Here is a 26,507-nt window from a genome sequence, read left to right as displayed (position 1 = left end):
TTACTATCCAAAAAGATAAAAAAATTTCTCTCATAGGTGAAATTTTGAAAATTTCTAAAAGTAGTGAGCATTTGGCTTCACATGAGAGTGTATAATTCCATTTATTCTCACAACTTACGTTTCATAAATCTTTAAAAATAAATAGGAGTGGAGGGCCTACTGATTTAATAACAGGCCTTGTGCAGCATTTCTTATTAAAAAAACGTACTTAGTTCTATCTTATGGTTCCTTTTACTACAATGTGAAATCTAGTGATATCATAACACACAATATTAAGTTTATGTATCTTTATAGGTATATGAAATGAGTTCAGTAAAATAAATTATAAATAAGTTCAAGGCTAAATCAGATTAACTTCTACTAACAATTTTGTTGATTTAGGGATAAATCAGAGTTGTATTTGATCCTGTTTAAAAGTGTGGGGGGGCAAAACCTTCTTTTAAATTGCTGTCTATCTCAAGACAGTACTTCATCATAAACTTTCAGCAACTTACCATATCATCCGAAGGAATGCTGTTGGGTAAGATATCCACCTGAATGGATACGGTGTCCACAATACTTTTCCTTCTAGAAAGTCGATCTTCATCTAAAATTTAAAAAAATTTCCCCCATTATTTGCTAGTTAGAATGATATGTCATTTATAAACTCCACCTATTTCAGATTTTAAACTTTCAGGAAATTAAGGCAGTTTGCCTTTTTTGCTCTTACTAAATATATAAAACAGTGTGCTCTCAGACTTTTATATTTCATGAAGCAGATTAAAAAAATAAAATTGATGGGTGAACTCAGTTTAATACAGTTGACCCTTGAACAACATGGAGGTTAGAGGTGCTGACACCTGCACAGTCAAAAATCAGCACAGCATTTTACAGTTAGCCCTCCACATCTCCAGTTCCACACCCAGTTCAAATTTCCCAATTCTCTATTAACCAATTCTATTCGACATGTTCTAAACCCAACTTTAACATCTCTAATAAACCTCCTTTATCTCCACAAAGCCATATTTATTTTTCAAGAGTGCCATCATTCAAAAATCTTTATCTTTTCTTACCTAGATCTGAGGATAGCTTACTAACTGGTCTAATATAACACCCCCTCCTATACTACCAGCAGAGTTGTTCTAAAGTAAATCTTTTTCACACGAAACTATAATTTTAAAACAAATCCAGGGATTCCCCTGGTGGCGCAGTGGTTGAGAATCCGCCTGCCAATGCCGGGGACACGGGGTTGAGCCCTGGTCCGGGAAGATCCCACATGCTGAGGAGCAACTAAGCCCGGGCGCCACAACTACTGAGCCTGCGCTCTAGAGCCCGCGAGCCACAACTACTGAAGCCGCATACCTAGAGCCTGTGCTCTGCAACTGCAATGAGAAGCCCGCGCACCACAACGAAGAACAGCCCCCGCTCGACATAACTGAAGAAAGCCCGCGTACAGCAATGAAGACCCAGTGCAGCCAAAAATAAATAAATAAATACATTTATTTATTTTTGAAAAAAACAAAAAACCTCCAAATCCAGCCCACTGACTAATGCTGAGCTTCGCGAGTTTTTTCACATCAAAGCACATATATATAATTATAATACACGCAAGGCATATGGAGATAAAAGGAAGAGGCTGCTCACACTGCAAGCTGACTACCCCAGGCCCGACCCAGCTACCTGAAGAACTAAGGAGATAAATATCCAGATGCACCTGTAAAGCTCCCATTAACAACTGGGAAGCTCGGGTCTAGAAGCTTAGTCAAACAGCACAGTCAGTCACTTCATAATCTGGCAACACTCCATCTTCCTCATCTCACTTTGTATATACAGTTGACTCCTGGACAACATGGGGGCTTGGGGGCACTGACCACTGCACAGTCAAAAATCTGCATTATAACTTTAGTCAGCCCTCCATATCCATAGTTCTGCATTCACAGATTCAACCAACTGAAGATCATACAGTACTGCAGAATGTACTTACTGAAAGTTATCTGTGTGTAAGTGGACCCGTGCAGTTCAAACCCGTGTTGTTCAAGGATCAACTGTACTGTGATTTTATCCTTCTGAAGGGGTGAATAATGAACTAAAAGGAGGCCAACATAAAGAAACTAGCTTCTTTCTACTGACTACTCCTTTACTCCAAGGTAGCCTTCCATGGCAGTAACTAATGCTGTTAATCAAATACGGCAATTTACTCTCTTTCTGGGACACAGTAGGATTCCAATTCCTGGCCTCTTTGTGGTTAGGAGGGACTGTGTAACTAGTTCTGGCCAGTAGAGTATGAGTAACATTTCAGATCGCAGCTATCCCGTCAGCTTGGATTCCAGAATACGGATGACATGAAGTTATGCACAGTTAGTTGGAGCGATGAACACATCTTCACTGGTTTAAACCACTAAGAACCTGTGACTGTTCTCACAGCACAACTTAGCCAGGGTTTCTTAGCCTTGGCACTAGTGGCATTTTGGCCCAGGTAATTCTTGCCAAGGGGACTTTCCTGTGCCTCACTGGATGTTTGGTAGCATCCCTGACCTCTACCCACCGGATGCCAGTAGGCCTGCCCCAGTGGTGATGACTAAAAATGTCTCTAGGGTTAACAAATGTTCTGTGGGATGGGCAAAATCACCCACAGTTGAGAACCACTGACCCTGTCTATCCTGACTGATAACCAGACCTTTCTAGAATTCTCCCTCTATGCCACCATGAGCTTCTTAAACACTAACCACATCACTCCTCCAAGCAAATCTACCCATTGCTTGATGAAGTAAAAAGGCAACTGGGTTCTCCAGTCAGATCTTGCCAACAGTAACTGCAGAGCTGCTCCCTTATTTATCTCGTGTTTAAGGCAAATGTGCCTATTCTCCAACCTCTGAGCAGGCTTTGGCACATCCGCCTTACACGCTTTTCTACAAACAGAAACTCCTGCTGGAGGCCCTTTATTACCTGCCCTTTCTTATGTCCTCCCCACTGTAAAGATTCTTATCTTTCAAGCCCTGGTTAAACATTACATCGCTTCCTTTAAATCTTAAATGTCACTCTAATTATTTTTACTTATTCCCCCTTTCTTCTAGCTACAGAAATTTGCTTTCAGTTATGACTGATCTTTCCTTGTCACTCTTCAATCATCACCACCCTTTAGTCATCTAGTGGGCCTTGAAGTACAGACATATGAATTAATGTCTCATGTCCCCAAGTATACAAGAAATTCAGGGGCAGACATTGTGTCTGCATCTAGCACACACTAGTTACTCAGGTTCTGCTGGGTGAAGGCTGGAGGAACACAGACCTATATCTGTGACAAGTTATTACCTATCATTTTTCTACAGTTTTCAGGCTGGAAATATTATATCTCCTGCATAGGGCCATTACTGAGGTAGCCTAGATACTGAACTTTTTCTACTTTTTCTTCATGATCATATGCACTAATATAAATCACCAAAGCTAATGACCAAACATCAATGGAACTGCCACAAAATAGTATGTAGTCATCACTGCTGACTTGCTTTTTTACCCTCTAATCATGCCAACTTCCAATGTCTTACCAGAATTCAAAATGAGGAATAAATAATAGCCTGCTTCCCACCCACACAAGATTTTCTAGGTTAATATTCAAAGGCTGATGGGTTGCAGAGAAAAGCCAAATTGAAGCCTAAGATAAAAATAAAAAGGAAAGGAGAAGTACAGAGGCAGGAGAGGGATTACTGAGTGACAAAAATCAACAAGAACAGAAGGGAAGTATAATGAGCAGAGATTAGGGAAGAAAATGAAATTCAGTGGGAAACTCTAATACTATATTCTCAGAAAGTTCTTTCTTTTGACCTATAGAGCAACCTGCTTGTAGGTGACAGAAAAAGCCCAGATACAACTATCATCAGATATCTTGTACATCTACACAAAAGTAAGCTTTCCAAAATAGAGCTTACCAAAGATAACTCTCCTGTTTCCATGGGCCATCCACATCGGTTCCTGACCTGCCTTTCAAAGTCTGCTGAAATGCAGCATCACTGCAGCCTCTGTGGACTGCACTGTCCTACCAGTTCGAGAACTATCCTGTTACCATCTCATTGTCTGATGCACGCACCCCCTCGGGAGGCCCTTGCTTCCCTTCCTGAAGTTGGTTTGGGGTAGCCCCAGACACTACTTTCTATGCCCTTTCATTTTCCTATCCCTTCTCCCTCTCCGCTTCTATAATCTGCCTTTCACAATGGTAATCACTGTTTCTTCTTTTTGTTTTTAATCAGAACCTGGGTTTTAGAAGTAATACTTAGAGAGAGCGAGGCCTAACATCCTTCAGTGATATTCTGCTGCCACCTGGTGTACCTGTGTGTAATGTATATAACTGCATTCAGATGGCTAAAGAATAGAGAAAACAGTCTGAATACAAGTGTAACACAGAACTACATTAAATTACTCAATATGATTTTCTATGGCTATATAAAAAATAAGATGTAGGAACTTACTTAACCGTATATAATAAATCATAAATGTAATTAGGGCTACTATACCATTCGGATTCAATGAAAAAGCTAACTGGGGCAAAATGAAATTTCACAGATAATTTATCTACACGAAATTTAAAATGTCAGTTTAATGCTGATACTACTTATACAGATATACTTTTTTGGTCCTATAGAAAAACACAAAATTCCATCTAGAGCTAATGCATATTTATAAAATAAAAAGAACCTAAAAAACCATTGTCACCATGAATAAAAAGTCAGTGTAATATAAAAGACAATCTTTTATTTCTAAAACAAGCTTTAAAACAAAACCTCTACAAGGAGAGATGGGATATATACATGAAAATACTTTTATAAGCAGATATTTGTTGGAAAATAATGGAGGTTTTGATAAAGCAGATAAAGGCATCCATGTGTTATAAGTGCTTTTAATCAATAAAACAAATTAACAAAATTCAAAATGCCAACTGGAAGATTAAGACATTAAAAAATACTAATATCATTCTTATATTGATATGGCATCTTGTAGTTTTTGTAAGTACTTGCATGTATATATCCCATTTGAGCGAAATGGCTTCAGGGCTATGGTCCTCGCTTCACATGAGGATATGGGGTCACTGAGGGATTAAGGGGTTATGCCCAAGGCCACATAGCAAGGGTAGAACAAAGCCATTCTACTCTCTCTTCACTTCTTCACTTTGAGAAGTCATTTCTCCTGAAAGCTCTTGCAAAATTCCCTGTACTGCTAATTTCAAAATTCTCATCATAACCTCTAATCTCTCACACAAAACGCAGTCCTGACCCCTGCCGTACTTGGATGCTCCACTGTCCAAGACACTCAACAAAAGGCTGAACTCCAAAACTACTCCCCTTCCTTATTCATTTCTGTTAATAAAAAGTCCACCCTTCTATCACCCAAGATTCAAAACTACTTATAGATAGTTACATTTGAAATGTACATACTTCTTTCTTCACTTAAACCCAGTCACACCACCCGTCCCTCCTAAAACAAAAACAGCAAAAAGCAAGCAAATGAAGCAGCAAACGAGCTCTGTCTGCTCTTCCTCCTGGTGCTGTATCAAGCACCCAAATGTCCGTGGTAGAGCCCTATACAAAATCTTTGCCTTTCTCCCTGCACCCCCGTATCACTCAACTGCTTATAGATTCTCTCTTGCAGTGTTCTAGAGTCCACTCACTTTCCTGTACTCGCACTGGGACCTCCTCAGTACAGGTCACTGCCATCTCTCCTGGAGATTACTGAAGAGTATTCTAAATGGCTGTCCCGTCTTCAGTTTGCTAAACTACAACCAGAGTAACATTTCTAAATGCAACTCTTATCATGCCATCCCCTGTTTAAAATCATTTAATGACTCCCCATTGCTTTTAGGATAGTTCAAACTATTTAACCCGGTTTTACAATTCCCAATCCTACTCTTCCAATTCACTCCAAGCAGACTAACTTTATACTAATTCCTTGAAAAATCATGTTCTTGCCTACCTCCACCCCTCCACATATGCTATTATTTCTGCATAAAACACAGTTCACTTGCCTAACACCTGCTTCAGGCTCAGCAAAGGGACTTTTTCCTCTCGAAGACATCCATTTCACCAAACCTGGACCAAACACTCTCCTAGATGCTGCCTGAGGACCCCAAACCTCTCTGATCATAGCCTTTAAGGCATATTGCAACTGTCCTGTTAGACAAATTGTATAATGAATTAACTTCTTTCCTATGCATCTCGAATAAAACTGGTGAAGCGCCATCTTGGGAGAACTGAGAAAAACGTCACTCAAAATCATCTTCTGAGGGCTTCCCGGGTGGCGCAGCAGTTTAGAGTCCACCTGCCGATGCAGAGGACATGGGTTCGTGCCCCGGTCTGGGAAGATCCCACATGTCGCAGAGCTGCTAGGCCCGTGAGCCATGGCCACTGAGCCTGCGCATCCGGAGCCTGTGCTACTCAACGGGAGAGGCCACAACAGTGAGAGGCCCGCGTACCGCAAAAAAAAAAAATCATCTTCTGTGTTTTGTGGTCCAGATGAGGAACACGTTAGGAATGACTGTAAGTTTTGTGAAAGCAGAAACCTCTATCTGTCTTGTTCATTTCTGCTTCTGTTTGCACAGCAGCTGGCACACTGTAAATACTCATTAAGTACTGTACCCCCTCATAGAGAAGCATTTAGCATACACCTAGACATACGCTATTAACTCAAATTCTAGGTTGATCTGAGATAAAAGGAAAATGCAAAACTCAGCTAACATTTATTGATCACTTACTATATGTCAGCCACCAACAGTTCAGTAAGCTGTAGGCAGACCATTCTTCTTTCTTTAGAACCAGTTACCATTATATTTCAGTCGTTTGTCTGTCTTCTCCACCAGATTTTAATCCTTGAGGATAGGGACTGAATCTTAACATCCTTCCACCCCCAAAAGTCAGAAAAGTGCTTGATATAGACTCTCAGTAAAGGTTTGTGGAATACATAAAAAAATAAACCTGGATCAATATGGATGACTGAACAATCTTTGAGCACACAGTTGGCAAAAATCAATTTATTTATTTATTTATTTATTTATTTATTTATTTATTTATTTTGCGGTATGCGGGCCTCTCACTGTTGTGGCCTCCCCCGTTGCGGAGCACAGGCTCCGGACGCGCAGGCTCCGGACGCGCAGGCTCAGCGGCCATGGCTCACGGGCCCAGCCGCTCCGCGGCATATGGGATCCTCCCAGACCGGGGCACGAACCCGTATCCCCTGCATCGGCAGGCAGACTCTCAACCACTTGCGCCACCAGGGAGGCCCAAAAATCAATTTATTAAGCACCTAACTGAACAGGCGAGGCAGTTAATTCTAGTGGTCTTACCTAACCAAATTATTTAATTTCAGTCTCACTATCCTCATTTGTAAACAAAGACAGTGCTACCTTCCTCACCAAACTATGTTACAGATTAACTGAGAACATGAATACAAAGTGCTTATTACAGTGGCTGGCATACAGTTAGTGCATAATAAATGGCAGCTACTATTTTGATGATGATGGGTGTATATGCATGATACACAACAAACTATTTTGTTTTTCTTCTTTTGATATATTGTTCTTAAATCCCTTATTTTTTAAAATGAATACCTGATGGTTATACAGCAAAAAGAAACTTTAATAACTGATTGATTATCCCATAAAGTATCACTGTATCTTCTGACTCTTTTCTGCATTAAGGCAGGACACACATGCCACGGACTGGTTCTAAACTATCAAAATCTTTATAAATCAGAAAAACCTTATTTATACTGAGGGATTTCTGTGCAGTTATATAACTAAGTATATGCTGAAATACTCAGAATTCTCCTAGTCAATGATAGGGAGGCATTAAGAAAGAGAATATATCATTTTCAGGGGTGGGAGGAAATGGGAAGAGCAAACCACTTGTTAAAAAAAGTACCATAATTTTCATTAAAAATTGTTTACAGTTAAAGGAATAGGGTAAAAGGAAATAACAAGGGGTGAAAATAAACTACAGCTATGGGGAACGTAGAGCAAAATAATAACTGAACTCACAACTATATAAAATATACAGGCCACTGGCTCCATTTTCTAGAAGGCAAATTGTATTAAGCTATTTTCCTAGAGGACAGGTGAGGGAAAGGGCAAGCCAAACTGACACTTGGATTTACCTTTGTACTTGTGCCTGGGTTTATGAGGTTTTTTGCCTGAAGGAAAGAGAGCTAAATCCAAGTTGTAAGAATGAAATATTTTAAAAGTCTGTTTTAAAAATTCTTTTAAATTACAAAGCTCTACTCATGTTTTATTCTTAGCACTTTTATTTCCCCAAGGAACTCATGAGGAATAGAATTTTCTATACTATGGAATTTAAAAGAAAATGCAAAAGCTTTCATTAACATCTCAGACTATTATAAACAACTATCATTGTAATAAATGTACATATTTTGGATCCACATTATAAAAAGATAGCTATTCCCAAAGATTGTACTACTTCTAGTGATTAATCCAGAAAACTACCTAACTGAAATCAAACAGTTCTCTTACAGAACAGAGGTATCCCCAAAGGAAGGACTGGTTTTTCTACCAAATTTAATATTTATACAGTCATCAAATGAAAATGAAGGTGTAAGATAAAAATTCTTCGATTTTAGTTTTCAAAGTAAAAACTGAATGCAAGACACCATGCAGTTTTGCCTTGAAACAAAACAGAATTATCTCAGGCAATAAAAAGAACAGAAGGAAATACATAATGCAGAGGAAAACATATTCTTGACTTAAGAAGTTTGCAGATTTCTTTACATAGCAAATAGTCTGTACTCCTTCAAATGACACAAATTACCTAATTCATTAAGGTCAATAGTCACAAATCACTAACTAAACAATTTTCACCAATTTCCCTAAGTTAAACACAATATTGCTTAAAGAGTAAAGATCTCATTTTGCTTCTTTGTTTAAAGGATAATATTATTCAGTATAATAGCAATACTATATGAAGTATAATAATGATAATCACTTGAGGATTCAATATGCTCATGATAAAATCATATACATGTTTTTAGAGATTTACTAAAGGTTTTCAAGAGCAAAATTTTAAAATAGAAGTAAACTCTCTTAAGCTAGTAAGTATACAAACATAATTAACTTTCTAACTGGGCTAACAGAAAAATTGCTGACACATAATCACTAGAGTAAGAGTTCTAATTACCTTCCTCTTACCTGTTACTTGTGGTACGTACGGTACTGACAATCTCTCAACACTATAGCCACTGCCACCTAGTGACTCTGCAATCTTGTTGGTCAAAAAGTACAAATTTTTGTCATGCTTCTCTAAAGATTTTGGAAGCCTGTCAAGTTGATCAAAAAAGAAGTCATTTAGTGTTATTTAAATTACTGAGCAAAAATAAGTGAACATATAAACATTTTAGATCAAGGCCTAAATATAAATATAAATGCAACTTAAACTGTAATTAGTAATAGAAAAATCAGTGTATTTTAGGTGGCTAATTTGAGCTCTTCAAAAACATATGGTATGTGGACCCATATACGAAGCATTCTGCTGATTATTTCCCCAGTAATGTCCCAACGGTGAAGTCAGCCTTACATGATTCCACTGGTATTCACACATTAAATGATGAAGAGGACTAAATTCAGCTTTAACTTTCATGCTAATTAAAAATCTACTGAGAGAAGAAAATAAAAAAGAAGCCCCCTGACTGTTAATGAAGAAGATATTAGCCAACTAAGTGATAGTTGGATACCACCTGGCTAAGACCTACGATTTCACTTTCCTTTCAAACTGCTTAATATTATCTTATGCACATGCTTTCAAAATTAAACTGGTTTTAGAGCCCAAAAGTTTGAATAAAGTATTTTTCATATATATTTTTTTGTTTGGACAGCAAGAAAAAAATTCAGGGTATAACACCGATTTTCCATAATACATTCTTTCTCCTACAGCTTTATTAGTATTGTTGTCTATTACTGAGAGTCTTGAACAGGATATTGTATTCTCTTAAAGGAGTGTTCACTTATATATCAGAACATGCTATATTTAAGAGATATACCTCCATATTAAAAAAGGTAAGATAAATTTTTTTCATCAAAGATTGATTCCATGTGTTCATGAGTCTACATTTATACTTTACAAGAACTTTTATAGCAAGAGAAACAAGTTAGATGAATTAAATGACAGAAACATAAAATGATGAATATTTTAAAACACCAGAAAATTATTCTAACAGTAGTTTACTCCTTTGTAATTATCACTGATTGGTTTCCCAAGTCAGTGCCCCTTCCTTAAAATGTAAAGAATTAACATACATGCACTTATCTCTGAAAATATGCTCTGGTAGAAAATAAGGGGCTTCCATAGTTCGAATTTCAATAACCTGAAAAATATTCAAAAACAAAACAAAATAAAAATCAAAAACCTCACTCCTCAGGACCCTGCCACAAAAATTTGGAAAACTAAAAACACAGAAACAGAATCTAAACATTTATACGAAATACCATCATTTAATTTTGGAATTTAAACTACATTTAGAGCCCAAAAGCAGAGTTCATTTTGTTTTCACATTTATTATTTTAAAAAGTCAACAGGTAACAAAATCATGATAGTAAAATAATACAGGTTGTGAAAAAAAAAAAAGAGGATACATTACATTTGATTAAACCTACTACAGAGGGATTAGAAGCTGTACTTTCTCAAATGCCCTATGTGGGAAATGCCTTCACAAGCACCAGGCCCTCGCTGTCCCCCCTCCTCTGTACCACCTTCTGCAGCACGTGCAGGTGGTCTCAGCGCTCTTGTGAAGTCTGGCTCCTCCACTCACCTGGGAGCCACTTAAAGGGGGACCCTGCTTTCACAGCATTTGTATCTCTAATGGCAGCTGTCAAATATTCACTCAAACATTTGTTTAATGAATGAATGAGTTTTATTTCTTAGAACGTTCTAAAAACCTACATTTTAGCAAGGACTGAGAGATGTGCTTCCAATTTCATAAAAATGAGGTTCTCCCTGAAAGATGTTTTTAAAGAATAAAAACTACAGTGTACTTTTTCTGCCAGGTAAGTTAGGAGCTCTAAAATGTATACTAAATCATGAAAGTAACTATTTAATGAGTTACTGCTGAGAAAGCTAAATACAGTTGAATGACACAGGACAAATCTCTGAGAGGCTTATTAATTATTCAACTTTTGAGATCGAACTCAAGTAGATTGGTTTAAAACAATAACAACAAGAACAGTATAATTAAAGAAATATTAGATACTAAGATTCATAATGGTTTAAAAGGAAAACAATTATATAAGAAATCACATGAAGTATTTTAGAAGAAAATCATATATTCTACTCAACCATTACACAGAAAAATTCTAACACAACAACAGGCATCAAAGAAAAAATAACACTAGTCATAGAGCTGTAGTGTCGATTTTATCACTATTGAAAAAGTCATGCATACTTTTATAGCATTATCTTAATAATTTGGTACATAATCATCAAAATTAAAAATAATCACCACTGGAAGAAAATCCGTCACTTTTGTATAAAAATCAAATTCGAGGGCTTTTCTAAATACATTACCTTGCTCACATGCTGGCAAAACGCAGGGACAGCTATCATCTGACTTACAAAGTTGAGGTATGCAGCAACCAGCGCCATGATTCCACAACGATGGAATGTTGGCAAATTATCCTCATTGATAATTGCACTGTCCTTTAATAAAAAACCAAAAAACAAACACTGAGAGATCGAGGTCTTACGCTTCATTAGCATTTTCTCTATGATTATACTAAAAAACGGCAGGTAGTCTGGAATGCTAACAAAAATGTCCCCTTATAAGAAGCTTTTTAAAAAAAAAATTCTAAAAAGAGAATAAATGCCCATTTATAAGAGACTTAAATCTCTCAATTCGAACAGTTCTTTAGGAGAGCCTTTCCTAAACGTGGGCGTGGGCAGAATACATATGATATATAAAAATAAATATATATATTCTCGTTGCATACTGTCCTGTTATTGCGTAACACTTAAACTCCAATTAAACAACTACATCTATGTAATTCTTATTATTTAACGACCACCTTCCCTGCTAGGATGGGCACAGGGACCATGTTGTCTTTTTCATCACAGTATTCCTGTGGCCTTGAACAACAGTCAGCACATAGTCAGTACTTAATCAACATTTGTTAAAAGAATATATGAATGGGATCATAGCCTTGAGTATTTTAGACTTAAAACTAGACATCTCACTTAAAAAACTCATGTCCTTGGATAAAGGCAATAATATTGTAAAGATGGTGTCTAATTCATGAAAGAATCCTTTCTTCAATGAAAGGTGATGAAAACATACCTGTAAAGCAATGGCTAATCGAATGAGATCAATAACCACTTCTTCATTGGCCAATTCAATAGTCATGAGAGCAAGAGAAGTGTAAAGGAGCTCATAGTTTTTCTGAACATTGTCTTCCTCTTTACAGCCCAAATATACGTGCCGATACAGTTGCTGCCCATTCTGAAAAGGGGAATGACAGAGGAAAAAGATGATTTTGCTTAAAATGTAGCAAGGCAGATTTTACATGCATATATAACCTCTTAAAAAGCAGCTATCTTATTACATAACTTAACATGGAAGAGATTTAGGCTGATCATCAGAGGGTCAAATTGTATTCCAATTATTAACATCAGTAACTACACCAATATATAACTACAAACTAATACTGGAGTTGAGGACAAACTTAAGTAAAAACAGCAAGTAAGAAATAGTTCCAGTGTAAACAATGAAAATGTTTTTAATACTAATTTGAAAAGACAAGCAAATTATAGACTGATCTGAGAAAAACTGAAATGAACAGCAGAATTATGGGAGCTTTGGCAACGATAAAGAACATCTGGCTGAGAGGAAATGGACTCAGGCTTTCCCGCCTTAGGGAACAACCTCCTGTGAGGTGAGTTAAGAGCTGTCCAGGGAAGAGCATCTCCAGGTTCTGCTACACTTTTGTCTGAAGTGACGATGGCACATCTATAAGCCCATCTGTAGGGGAGAGGTTACAGACACAGCCCAGGGACTGCGAGAGGGTCCCCTCTAAACCAAACTAATCTAAATATGTTAATAAAGAATATAAAAGCCTTGCTGTCTAAAGCATTCCTGGATATAGGTCTAACTGCCAAGTGAGAGCTAACAGAAATGAGAGTTTTTCCCATTTCAAGTTACTATGTAGTAATTAACTCAACGTGTTGCATTGGTTCTCAACACAAACTGTAAGCTACAATCACTGGGAAATGGAAGGACCACCATGCTTCCTCCCCACTAGTCACCACTGCCCACCCCCGATATGATTTAACCCGTCAGTGGTGAAGCCCAGGCATCGGTGTTTTTAAAGCATAAAGCTCCCCCGGTGATCGTAATGTGCAGCCAGGGTAAGGCCTACTCATTCTCACGTGGAGGGGCTTGAGCTTAACACTCCAAGCTCAAGTTTCTGTTTCTCAGAAGGTTCATCTGCTTCCTCACTTTAGGAGAAAGAAATGAGCAACAGCAGCACAGTCTTTGGAAGCCAGCCTGTCTTTAAAGGTATGCATTTTGCTTTGTTCTCTATTTAACATGCACATGGACCCACCCAGGTGAGGGTGGCCATAGTCCTCCAGCTGCGCCAGTGACTGGTTAAGTCTGTTTAGGTCTGTGGTTCAGTATTAGCAAGTGGGTTTTTTTTTGGCTACTTATGATGATAAGTATTCTCAAAAGCTTGAAGCTGTCTATTAAGGACCCATTAAAAGTGAAAGCAACATTTGTGTTTGGGGTGGGGAGGAGGGCAGGGCAGCAATCACAGAGAGACATTTTACTCAAAGGGAGAAATCTGGAACCATCACAGCAGACTGACCACGCGAAGCTTAAACGCAGGCCTGAGGAGACGCCATCAGGACGGTTGTGGCAATGTGGGGAGTTGAAGATGGCTTCCGATTTTCAACTCCAAAATGCTATGGCTTCATTTTAAGGTTATCGATCAATATAAAACTACCTAACAATTCAAATGGCTATAACTTAAGTCATGCATTCTTTTTCAGAAGATAATCTTACCTTTTTCATGAAACTTGTGTCTTGTCTACAAATTTTTTCTCTTTTTATTTTTAGGTCAGCCACATCTGGTATTATTCTAGAGACAATCAATGCGTCATTTTTAATGAACAGCACATTTAGTTATAATATCATATCTTATATGATGAATCAGCTATACTTAGGAGTCTGAACTATTTAACACTCATTTCAATGAGCATTTTAAATAAGGCTATATGTAATGATACTACTGAATTACCAAGTTTAATCAAGTAGAATTGCGTAAAGTAATCTTGAGTTCTAATGTCATTCCTAAGTTTAAAGCAAAACCAAAATAAAATTTATGTAACTAGTGATTACTAGTAGATGAGATCTCTGAAAGTACATTAAAAGACCTTCAACACCGACTATCTTAAAACATATTAATAATTAAATTGTCACAATACCAACTAAATAAAATTCTGGATTAATAAAACCTGAAAATCCTAGATTAAAAAAATTACAGTACTTAAATACATTAACATAGAAATCTGAAAACATTATCATTAAGCCTATCTTCAAATAGCACATTACCTTATCCCTCGAAGCTTTGCCCTATTGTCATGGCGATCCATGAGATTATGCATTACTTCCAAGACTAACTGTCTCAGTTCATAGTCTTCCATGAGGGATGGTGATAACAAAGGATCCAGAAAAGACCCCGGCAGTGCAGTAACTATTGTCTTTGCTTTGTATCCAGAGGTTACCTGATTATAGGGAGGAAAAACAAAGAAACAAACAAAAAAACCTTTGTCATGAGTCCTTCTTTGGTAAAACTCTCAAGCTGTTTTACAAGGACCATAAGCTTAGAGAAAACAGCAAGTATGGACACAAGCCTGAAGGAAAAACTAAAAGGAAATTTGTGAGATGATGAGGATTTTACTGAATTTACAAAAACATCATTCATAGAGTTAATAAAATTAATAATAGCACACATTTACCATATGCCAGGCATGAATCTAAGCACTATATGTGTATTAACTTCATCCTTACCGTATTCCTATGAGCCTAGGCATTAGTGTACCCCCATTTTGTAAAAGAAAACTGAGGCTCAGAGAGACTAAGAATATATGGAACAGGTATTCAGTCCTAAATGGATATAAGGAGACTAGGCAGCAAATAACGCAGGTAAGACCTGAAAATTTTAAAATGGCAAATAATTCTTTTATTTTAAATTAAGCAATTTAGGTTAATAGGAAAGCATTTTCATTTTGGAAAGCTGTACTTTATTCTTTATTTGATGTGACATTTCTGAGTGCATCCCTATGTCTAAAGTTGGAGCTTTTAATTAGCATATACTTTAATGCTATTAAATAGTTTAACCATACCACACAGAAATTCATTCAGTTGACTATGTAGTACAATTAGGATTAGAGACAAGGTTATTTACTCAGGGAATTTATTTAATAAAAAGGCTTAGGACCAAATGAAATTTCATGTGGGTAATCTCTATTTATATTCAGGATTACTAGCATATATAGAAAATCTAACATTTATATTTGGGCACTCATTATAGGATAAAGGTGATTTTATAAGTGAGCAGAAATTGGTGGGACAATTACTACCCACCTAGAAAAATTAAAAATATATCCATATGTTATACCACATACAAAAATAAACCTCAGATCAAAGTTCTACATGTGGAAAGCTGAATTTTAAACCTTTCATAAGAAGATATAAACAAATGTGTTTATATCTTCAGAGTAGGCAAGGAGCTCTTAAACAAGATACAAATAAAAAAGCAAAGATCACATAGGAAAGGACTGACAAATCTGGCTCTAGCTGGGCCCAGCCATCTTCATCTATAAAACGGCAATGCTTCCTGCCCTCGGTATGTTTCATCATTATGAAGATCAAATAAGACGACAGGAGAAGTGAGGAATAAACAATAAAAGTAAAATTTTAAAGAATGAAAAGCATAATATTCAAGTATATAAACCACAGAAAAAAAACTTACCGTAAATACTACCTTATAATACAAGAAAAAGAAACCGATAATGTGAAGCTATTCTTTTAACCTCTTTAATAATTTAGGGTTAAGTGTGTTCTTCACCTGTCTTAAATTCCTTACCATAAGTAAAGATCTCAGCAACATTATCTGAATCCGCCTGGTTCCCAAATCCCTAAAATATACAAAATAGTGGTATTATCTTATTAATAGTAATTAACTTCATTTCCTTACATTATTATTTATTGATTTTAAAACTCTATTCATATTAGCTATATAGATTTTATTTTCATACTAGCTAAAGTCAAGGCTCACTTTATACTCTAAAGTAAATTTCACATGAATTAAAGGGTTATATGTTAAAAAATAAATCAAATTTGAACAAAGAAAATTAAAAAGCTATTGGCTCTCAAAGGAAACAGACCTCTATACGTAATGACATGAAAAGTCAGTTGTATGAATACAGAACAAAACAACCTCAATTAAAAGATACTATAAATTGGAGAATAGATCTATTGCAAATATAACTGACAAACATAATATCTATTTAACATATATTAATAAGCAGGTAAGAATGTGCCTAAATAATTCTTACATAAATAGTTCTTCAAAAAAGAATTAACAAATGAAGAAAGGGCTCTAATTAATGGCCAAATAAATATAAGTCAAATAAGAGTATCATTTACTTATTAAATCAGCAACATGCAAACATATTTACAAACTAAAGCTTTAGCATGCTGTAAAATCAAAGCAAATCTATAAAATGAAGGGAGGGAGCCAAGACATATGATCTTTAAAATAACTTTCAGTTCTAGAACTCTAGAAATAAGTAAACATTCCTTCCACAGTGACAAACTTGAAACTTTACCCTAAATAATCTACATATATAGAAAATGCCCAAGCTGAATAGACCTTCCACCTAGCCAATATAAGAAAATTTAAGAATTTATGATATACTGAAAACTGATTCTAAAAGCATGCAATGTTTTTTTGGTTTGGTTTTGTTTTTTAATTTTTATTGGAGTATGGTTGCTTTACAATGTTGTGTTAGCCTCCACTGCACAACAAAATGTATCAGCCATACGTATACAGATATCCCCTCCCTTTTGGACCTCCCTCCCATTTAGGTTACCACAGGGAATTAGGTAGAGTTCCCTGTGCTATACAGTATGTTCCCATCAGTTGCGTATTTTATACGCAGTATCAATAATGTGTATGTGTCAACTCCCGTCTCCCAAATCCTCCCACCCAAGCATGCAATGTTGATTCAACTGCTTAGCAATCTAGTGCCATAACAACACCACAGGACTTTTATTACTGAGTAAAAAGACAAAACATTTTATAGATTTAAGATAAAATTTAATACAAGATTAAGTTCAACTTTACAGTTTGAGAACACAGAACAACTACATACACATACCCTAGTTGACTGATATCCAAAGTATGGGTGGATGTTCCAAAGACAGGTACTTTCCCCATAATGAACATCATGATTTCTGACCTCTGATAATCTGGTAGGTTACTTCCAAAAAATCCTATAAAAATATTAAGATAAATTTAAGATAAATTTTGCAAATGGAGAAGTTTATTTTTCCATATAATAAAAAAATCATAATATATTTTTAACCACAGCTTTCAATATGTGGTAAAATAATGTCTTTGAGCTACATGTAAGTCTAAAGATATTGTAATTTCTTTGGTAAAAATCATTTAATGATGTACATTATAAGATGTGTTTAATGGACTAATACTTAGATTAGGATAAATGTTTGAAAGTCTTCTGCATACAGTTAACAGTGGCAAATCATCAGTTTGAATTGACTGAAGCTTTAGAAAAAGGAAAAAAAAAACTTTTGGTAGTGTTTCTGATGAAACCCTTGTTCCCATTTTGTAAGCCTAAATTCCTGTTCTAGTAAGAAAGTCAATAATTAGGCCACTACTTTGGCTTCCTCAGGATTGTTGAAATGTTCTAGAATGTCATTATAATGAGCCAGGTTTACAGTCTAACACTGTGGGTTAATTCAATATTAATTCAATATACATAATTCAAATTATTTACTTATTTGTCATTTTTCTCAAGGAACTCTTGGGTATTGTGCATATTTTGAATTTATCTGTTATAGCTTTGGAAAGTTTGCTTCCTCGTCACAGAAGACTTAGGACACTTAATAATCACTTACTCAAACTTTTAACCCTGTTGTTTCTTTGAAAGATCAGGACATGTATTAAAACCTGGCTATTTTTGATCATTTCTTAAAATGCAACATAATCATTACAGAAACCTACATTTTTAATATTTCTTTAAGAGTAAATTAGTTTTTCAACTTAACTCTTCAGCCTGTATTGCTGGAGCTAATAATCTCTTTCTATAAATTCAAATTGTTCTATTTATCATTTTGATTAGATCTAGGGGTAAAACTCATTTCTCTTTATAACATACTCTAGCAATCAAAAATCTCATGATCTTAACATTATTCAATCAGCATAAAGTATATTATTTTACCTAACACTTGAGCACATACTTATGGGGTAAGAAGCTACTTTGTATTTGTATCCTTACAGCAACAAATAATAGTACCTTATGAATCCAGGTACTATTATTTGTGTCAGTTTCCTCTTGTGGAAATTAGGATAAGAGAGGTTAGGAATTCATACAAGAAATTACACAGCTAACATTAAGACCTGAGGTGAGATCTATTCACATTTCCAAAGCTTATGTGTGTTATTATTACTCTCTGCTTCCTCTCTATAAGGTATTTTCAACTTTCCAAGAACCCAATTAGATATGTTCCTAATCACTGTACAAAACTGGACACTGATTTTTCTGTTCCAGGCAAGTTGGTCATTAACCACAAAGACAGAAATTTTCCAACAAGTCAACTGTGAGGACAGCCAGAAAGTTAACGCATTCTCTATTCCCATTGTTTGTATTTGAACTGCTGAATAGAAGTGCTAATGAGCCTCCCCAAAAGAGCAGAGCATTATTTTAAAAGAAAAAGCTTTTGGCCAACGGCCTCCTATCTTCAAGTGCAAAAGCTACAGCAGCCCTGTTCTGTGTCCCACCAATATTCACGTAATCTGATAAAGAAAGAATACTGAGAACTTCTGAAAGAAAATATTGAGGAAAGCAGAAGTGTGATTTAAATAAAAGTCTTATTCACTGTGCCACACTGCATTGTTTTTCTCTCATGTTTTAATTTTCACGTTATTCTGAATGTGTTATGTCACAGAAATATTGCTTGTCTGTGGTATATACATTTTATAACAACATACTTGAGAAACAATAAATTAAATACTCTAGAGTAAAACAGTAACACTGAATTAACTAGAAGTCACTAAAGCAATTTAAATTAATTCTCTGAAAACAAGACTAGCTGATTTGATATACCATCTTAAAATATCACAGACACCCTGGGCCTCTGCCCTAATGAGGACAATTTCTATGCACATGATGAGACTGTGATTAGGTGAAACAGAGGTACTACCCCAAGCAGATCAACCAAAGGCATCCACAACGTGGGAGTCACGTACATCAAGAAGCCCAAGCGTACAGCCTGGTGTAAGTTCAATATGTTCAACAAAAAGGTGCTGAATGTGGACGCGTAATGCATGTATGCATATCCATAAAACTTTAGAAATAAACAAAGGAAAACTCTGTATTAAATATTCCAAAGGACTATTATAAACAAGTGGTCCATAGGTAGGATATTACTCAAGTAAAAGGCATAAACTGAGCTCCAGAATAAATTTATATGACTCTATTATTAGTAGAAACTATTAGCAAACCACTAGAAATTAGGTACTAAACCCAAGAATACAACTCAATTTGGAAATTATCCTAGAAATCATATAGTTACATTAAAATATGATCTGGATACTCTAAAGAAAATATTGGAAGAGGAGGGTTAAAGTAGGAAGAGTTTGATTGCTTTAATTTGTATTTATATACAGTCTGATCATTTAATTTCCCAAAAAATTCCCCATGGCTTGCTTTCTTTCTTTCTTTCTTTTTCTTTTTTTTTTTTTTTTTAAGTAAGCTCTGTACCCTTTTACCCTTTGTGTGTGTGATGGGAGGGGGAAGCATATGATATTAAAGCCTGAGTATCAGTACCCAGATCCTGGTCTCCAGTGCCTTTCCCCACTAAAAGGAACCACAGCTCCTTAGAGAAATGACTGATTCTAGGATTGCAAGGGGAAAAATGGAAACCGTGCAGCAGAGAAATAGAACAATACTTTGCGTGATCAAAACTAACCTCACCAGCGAGAAGGAGGTGTACACTGTGTACCTCCCAATGTGATAATCTGGGAAGAACACTATCACTTACGTAGTATCCAGCCAGGAACCCATAACCTGAATTTAATCATGAGGAAAGAGCAGACAAACCCATGTGAGGATATTTTTTTTTTAAGTGAGGGGTCAGGGGGACCTATAGTCTTAAAAAATGCCCATATCATAAAAGAGAAATGTTCCAAACTAAAGGAACCAAAGAAACATCACAACTAAATGCAACTAAATGATCCTAGACTGGATCCTGGACCTAAGGAAAAACATGCTATAAAGGACATTATCAGGTCAAATGACAAAACTGAAATATGAAAGTTTGACTAAAGTACTGTATCAAAGTTAAATTTACTGATTTGATAACTGTACTCTTTGGAAAAATAATCTGTAGTAAAGAGCCATGCACTTACCATCCAGTGGTTAGGAAAAAAAGGAGATGCGTATATGTATGTATCTATGTCTCTCTATATGTACATATTTATATATGTGCTTATGTGTGTATATCTATATATACACACATATACATACACAGAGAAATGGAGAAAGGGATGGAGAAAGGCAGACAGAGAGAGAAAGGAAATGATAAGGTAAATGACACAAAATATTAACAGATGAATCTGGGTGAAGGGTATATACAGTGTTCTTTGTCGTATTCTTATGTTTGTTTATTTTCCAAACAGAAAGTTTTTTTAAAAGTCTAAGCTATCATTCACCTCTGACTAATGTCCCGTAAGAGACAAGTACCTTCCGTGAGGGCTTTCTGAATCACTGTTTTCCAGAATAACTTGAAAAGTGAAATGTACTCACCTATTGTTTGGATGATAGCATTCTGCACAATCTTCTCATCACTGTCTTTGGAACTTGTGTTTAAGCTGGCACTGCTTATAGATTCTCCCTGTAAATCATGTGCTTCAAATTCAACACTGAGACGCAGATGCTTCAATAGCGTGTTAAAGACTTCCAGCACTGTGGGTCCTGCAAATGAACCCTGATGTAAGCAGATACATTTTTCTGGCAACGTACACTCAAATCCAATCCTCGTATTTCTCAACAGAGATTTCTGCATATTTTCTAAGTACTTGGAAATACTTCATAATTTATGAACTAACTAGCACATTAAAAAAGTAAATGAGAAATACCTAAATAAGAAAGTCTCCTAGCTATTCCAACAAACATTTACTGGGCATCTCTGAGCAACTCACTGTTTGAATCCTTGGTACAAACCACACAAAATGTGTATATGCATATAAAGATTACCAAAAACTTTCCGTCTATCTAATCTTGTCTACTCAGAATAATGTGTACAGTATTGGGGTAACCTGACAGTTGGGTCAGAATCCATAGAACTATAATAATAGCTCACTGTGGCCTAAGAAATTTATTTGGCATCTTTTGAGGTTGAATAAGAAAGAATTTTGCCTCAATTATTAGACAGAAACTAGCCAGTTTATCACATTCAGGTAAACTAAACATGCTCTCTGTTTTTAGTACTATAAATACTCTGCCTGTGTTTCTGGCACCGCATCTATCACGCTCTACTTTAATCAGTGTTTTTATTTCTGCCTCCTATTCTAGATTCCAACTTTCTCCAGGACAGGCAGCCACGTTCAAATGCTTCTTTGAATGTACAGAACCTAAAACATAGCAACCTCACACATAATAGATATTAGAAGGTGAGATGATTCAGTCAATGCACCATCTGTGTTTCACTTCATATTTCAAGCTAACTCTTCAAGTAAGTAACCTGCTTCCATCTCTTTGAGGTAAGTTATGAGTAATGACAAGTCCATATCCAAAATGCCCACTCTCATTTGACACTGAGTGAATATTAGAATATTTCAGCAGCTAATGTATAGTTCCACTTTCATTTTGAAGCAAAGAAACCATAACTAGATGTTCCTCCTAACGTCAGTAATTAGGGACCCTTCCATTCTTCTAATCCCATGTGAGTGAAAAAGCATGATGTCTGACCTGTCCCTTCCCCTTGTTACCCCTCTGGTCAGTCAGTTATCAAATCCTGCTGGCTTTACGTTCCCATTTCTACTGCTGCCATCAAGGTCAAGTTCTTTCTCTGTGCCTACAATGGTGACAACCACCTGTGACTTCTAATGTGTCCTACGCTTTGCAGCCAGATGAATTACCCTATAACACATCTCTGATGAAGAGTACGGTAAATCTTTAACTCGTGCCAGTCAACTGTAGAATGACACCCGTGGCCTGGCCACAAGTGGAACTTTAAGCCGCTCCTCGGGCTTCCCCCACACTACCACCATAGGTCCCCGTCAAACGGGCTACATAATACTTCTCTCCTGCTGATCCATTTTCCCTCCCTTCTCTGGACCCTGGTTTTCTCATGACATGTGATCAGATTCTGCCTTGTGTTACAGGGTTAGGTAAAGTCATCTAACTCCAAGGAAACCATACCTTTCTTGGAGCTGTACCCTCCCAATGTTTAGCATATAACTGGTATTCAAAAATCTTTATTGGAAAAAAGGAGGAAGGGGAGAAGAGAATGATCTGGAGGGAGATGTTTAAGTGTACACTAAGGAAGTCTGACAATAGTCACGTGAACCTAACATTTCAAGAGAAATTAGAGCACATTTAAAAACATGGCAAATATTTTCAAAGAGTTTTCCACACATTGCTATTCCTACTGAAAAAAAAAATTCTGAAAAAGATTAATGAATTTTTTTTGTTGGGGGGGGGCTGCTGGCACTCACCTATGGAACCTTTAGCAGCAATGGCAACAGCCTCTAAGAGAACCTGAATAATACCTGCTCGAACTCGTGGAGAATCTTTTTTACGAGCATCAAGGTGTCCTAGAATCTCCTGGATCACATGGTGAGAATACTGAGCCTAAAAGAACAAAATAGTATAAAAATATATGAACAATTACATGCATCCTGGCAGAATTCATAAGAATGATAAACCTTGTGACATTTAATGGAACAATATGTAGCCATTAGAAACCATTCTTTTTAAGAATAAATAGGGATACCGGAAAATATTTACGATATCCTGAGTGAAAAAAAGCAAGTTGCAAAATACTACGTTAAATAAAATTCTGTTTTTTAAAAAGTATATAAGACTGGAATTATATATGCCTACATATTAACACTGGTCATCTCTGAGAGGGAGATTTACGAGAAATTTTTTACTCTCTTTGTACCTCTCTGTAATTCTACAAAGAATGTTTATACACTCTTATAACTTGATAATAGGACAAAATGTTGTTAAAAAACAGACAGATTATGACATTGATAGTACTTCTCTCTTACCCAACCAGATACATACTATTTCTTATCATGGACATCTAACAATGCTAAACAGTCAAAACTCCCATCTAATCAAGAGCCACTACCAAAATTAAAGTCTTAACAATGTGTACCTGATGAAATTTCCTGATCAGGGCCAGCTGCTAGTTTAATGTTTTATGGACATAGGTTGAAATATTACCTAAGAATGATTCCTATATCAATTTTATAGTAAATGGCAATTAAAACAATCAAATCTACCAGAAGTTTTAATTGTATCAGGATGGTCTTATTAAACAGAAACTCCCATTCTGGTGGGTACTACCATGTAATTTTTGACTAATGGACTTCAAAAAACATATGATGCACTTAAAGCTCCTTCTAAAGCAATGCTGTGGACCAGAAGTCATTTCTCAGACATTTAATCAACAAATATTTATTGATTCCTTCAGTTTCTTCAACTTTGTAATTTACTTTACTTTTTGTAAAAAACAATTTCATCTAGTAACTAAATCTGAATGAGGAAGGCAAATGAAGAAATACAAGGCTACTGAAGACCAGGGGAACAGCCTTAATTATGTCCACAGATTGCCAGATCAACTTCTCACCTATTAAACTAAAATTAAATTAAAAGATCTTAAAAGTGCTCATCAAAGGGGAAAAAAATGTGTAACTATGTGAGGTGATGGATCTTGAGAAAACTTATTATGGTAATCATTTTGCAATGTTGTATACCTTAATCTTATATAATGTTATATGTCAGTTATAATCTCAATAAAACTGGGAAAAAATTTTTTAAAATTATCCTTCCACATCCAAACCAGCTTTATAATAACTACCATGCACTGAAAACCTACATTATGCTAGGCATGCTATAGTAACCTAAACTTAATGTTTAATTTAGACCAAAAGTTCTACAACAGAATGACCAGAATTTGAATCCTTACATTCTACCTGTGTACCCTTGAGTGAGGTGCCTGACCTCTCTAAAGGTCAGTTTTCTGATGTGTAAAATGGGGATAATAACAGTATCTACTTCATAGAATAAGGAGGATTAATGAGATAAAGCATATACATAAGCTTACTAGCATATTCAGAGGTATAGCTAGCACTTGATAAAAGGTACCTTCTATTTTAATATAAAAATGAACCACTCAATGAATTCATTAAAATTTCCTTCTCAGAAAAGAGGAAACTGAAGCTCAGAGAGGCTAAATAATTTGCCCAAGTTCTATGCAACTAGTAAACAGCACATCTAGGATGCAAATCCTGGTATGACCTATACTAAAAGCTGTACTGCTTCTTACTACCTTATTTCCTTTAAATTAATGATGACTTTTTAGGGCATTAAAAATGCAGATAGTGTTAAAAAATAAAGACCTAAAATCCCACTTGAATTAAGAGCTAACTGGGTCTGTTCAAGTTTTGACGAAAACCAAGGCTGTCCTCTGCAGTAGATGAAAGTGCCCCATCAGGTGCCTCAATCTATAAAGACTACACTATTGCATAGTAAATATCCAATAAATGTATCAGCTATATGATGCTGTAATAAATATCAATTCTAATACCAGTTTATCATAAAATATAAATGCTCAATAATGTATTTAATAAATGCACAATAAAGACTGTCATCATAAAATCATTTAGTTCTTTTTAATTAGATATTTTTTCATCTTGGCAAGTAAGAATAAAAGCGGTAAATAAAAATAAATGAGACAAAGAACTAAATTAAGAACACGTCTTATCTCCTACATTGTTCTCTATCTCTGTCTGAGGACATGCTTATCGACACAGAACTAAAATTACTTATATATAAATATAACAGTTAACCAATCCTTACCTGAATGGAATACATTATAATTTTAAAGCAGTGAACTGCAAATTCATTGGGATCCCATAGTCTGTGATGATCTAAATGCCTGTAAATTAACAGTAAGAAAATTACTTTAAGAATTCCTTATTTTTATTACACTTTCTCCTCTAGAACCCTCAACAATATGCAAAGCCTACCAATCAGAAGAACATTATCTAAAAGAAAGTCAATGTTTCCATTTCCAGAACTGCCAAATCTTTTCATAAAACAGTAACAATAAAAGACTAGAATATATATATATATATATATATATATATATATATATACACACACATATATATACATACATATACATATATATATGATTTTTCAATACCAACATGAGCTGGCAAGAAAGAAAAGTCCCTCAGTCCAGACTCCACAAGAAGGTGAGAATCTGGAGAGGTAAGTATACATTGAAGCCAGCAGTTGTCTTAGGCACATCTTCAGATCTCTGGTAGCTGATAGCTTAGTGGTTTAAAGGGTTGTATACACAGGAGACTGGAGACAAAGTTTAGGGTCCACCCAGGAAACGTGGCTATCAGATCAGAAACACATGCATCAATTCAAGCCTTAAAAGACGACACCTTCAGTGAATCTGGGGGAATGTTCTATGTTGTAGAAGACTGTCAAGAAGCTTGTCTGTGTTGGCCTTGGCTCTGAGAAGAATCACAAAAATGAAAGTCTCTCTGAAGAATTCAACCATACACCTAGCACCCAGGCTCTCATCTTGGTTGACAGAATTCACAAGTATCTATGTGGCTCAAAAAAACTGAAGATAAGAATGTAGTTCAAAGCGATGCCTGGATAACACTGCATCCATGCCTTCAGCAGAAGCAAAATAAAGCCTCTTATGGAGTACACACCATTAATCCAAGACTCAAAGAATTCTCACAAGTAAAGTTACAATGAATATGAGCTCAAAATTAAAATTCACAGAACACACAAGGTAAAAAGCCACTACGAATGTCAATTATCAATCAAGTTTTTAAGGACTAGGACAGTTTTATTCATGTATATATTCCCCCAAAATACCTGGTACCTTACTTGGAGAGGGCATTTAATATTTAATCAACAAATTAATTAAATAGCTAATATATAATTAACTATTTAATTAACATTTAATTAGATTAATTAACA

The 26,507-nt window shown here is 35.8% G+C and overlaps 1 protein-coding gene across 4 annotated transcripts in view; it reads right to left on the bottom strand.

Annotated features, from left to right (window-relative positions):
* The window catches only part of EFR3A (EFR3 homolog A), a 91,173-nt gene that overhangs the window by 14,659 nt on the left and 50,007 nt on the right, over positions 1–26,507 (bottom strand). For all 4 annotated transcript variants that reach the window (XM_060115964.1, XM_060115967.1, XM_060115965.1 and 1 more), the window contains 12 exons: positions 25,356–25,434; positions 22,982–23,117; positions 21,069–21,236; positions 17,400–17,514; positions 16,103–16,154; positions 14,566–14,738; positions 14,017–14,092; positions 12,295–12,456; positions 11,529–11,660; positions 10,265–10,332; positions 9,161–9,288; positions 495–586 (listed from right to left, as the gene is read on the bottom strand). In XM_060115964.1, the coding sequence (XP_059971947.1) occupies positions 495–586; positions 9,161–9,288; positions 10,265–10,332; positions 11,529–11,660; positions 12,295–12,456; positions 14,017–14,092; positions 14,566–14,738; positions 16,103–16,154; positions 17,400–17,514; positions 21,069–21,236; positions 22,982–23,117; positions 25,356–25,434 (1,381 nt within the window). The remainder of the gene's footprint in view (positions 1–494; positions 587–9,160; positions 9,289–10,264; positions 10,333–11,528; positions 11,661–12,294; positions 12,457–14,016; positions 14,093–14,565; positions 14,739–16,102; positions 16,155–17,399; positions 17,515–21,068; positions 21,237–22,981; positions 23,118–25,355; positions 25,435–26,507) is intronic.

The sequence above is a fragment of the Mesoplodon densirostris genome, chromosome 13 (genome assembly GCF_025265405.1).
Source record: "Mesoplodon densirostris isolate mMesDen1 chromosome 13, mMesDen1 primary haplotype, whole genome shotgun sequence".
In the NCBI taxonomy this organism is placed as follows: domain Eukaryota; kingdom Metazoa; phylum Chordata; class Mammalia; order Artiodactyla; family Ziphiidae; genus Mesoplodon; species Mesoplodon densirostris.
The sequence above is the reverse complement of the archived record's forward strand: the minus strand, read 5'-3'. Positions and strand labels throughout refer to the sequence as shown.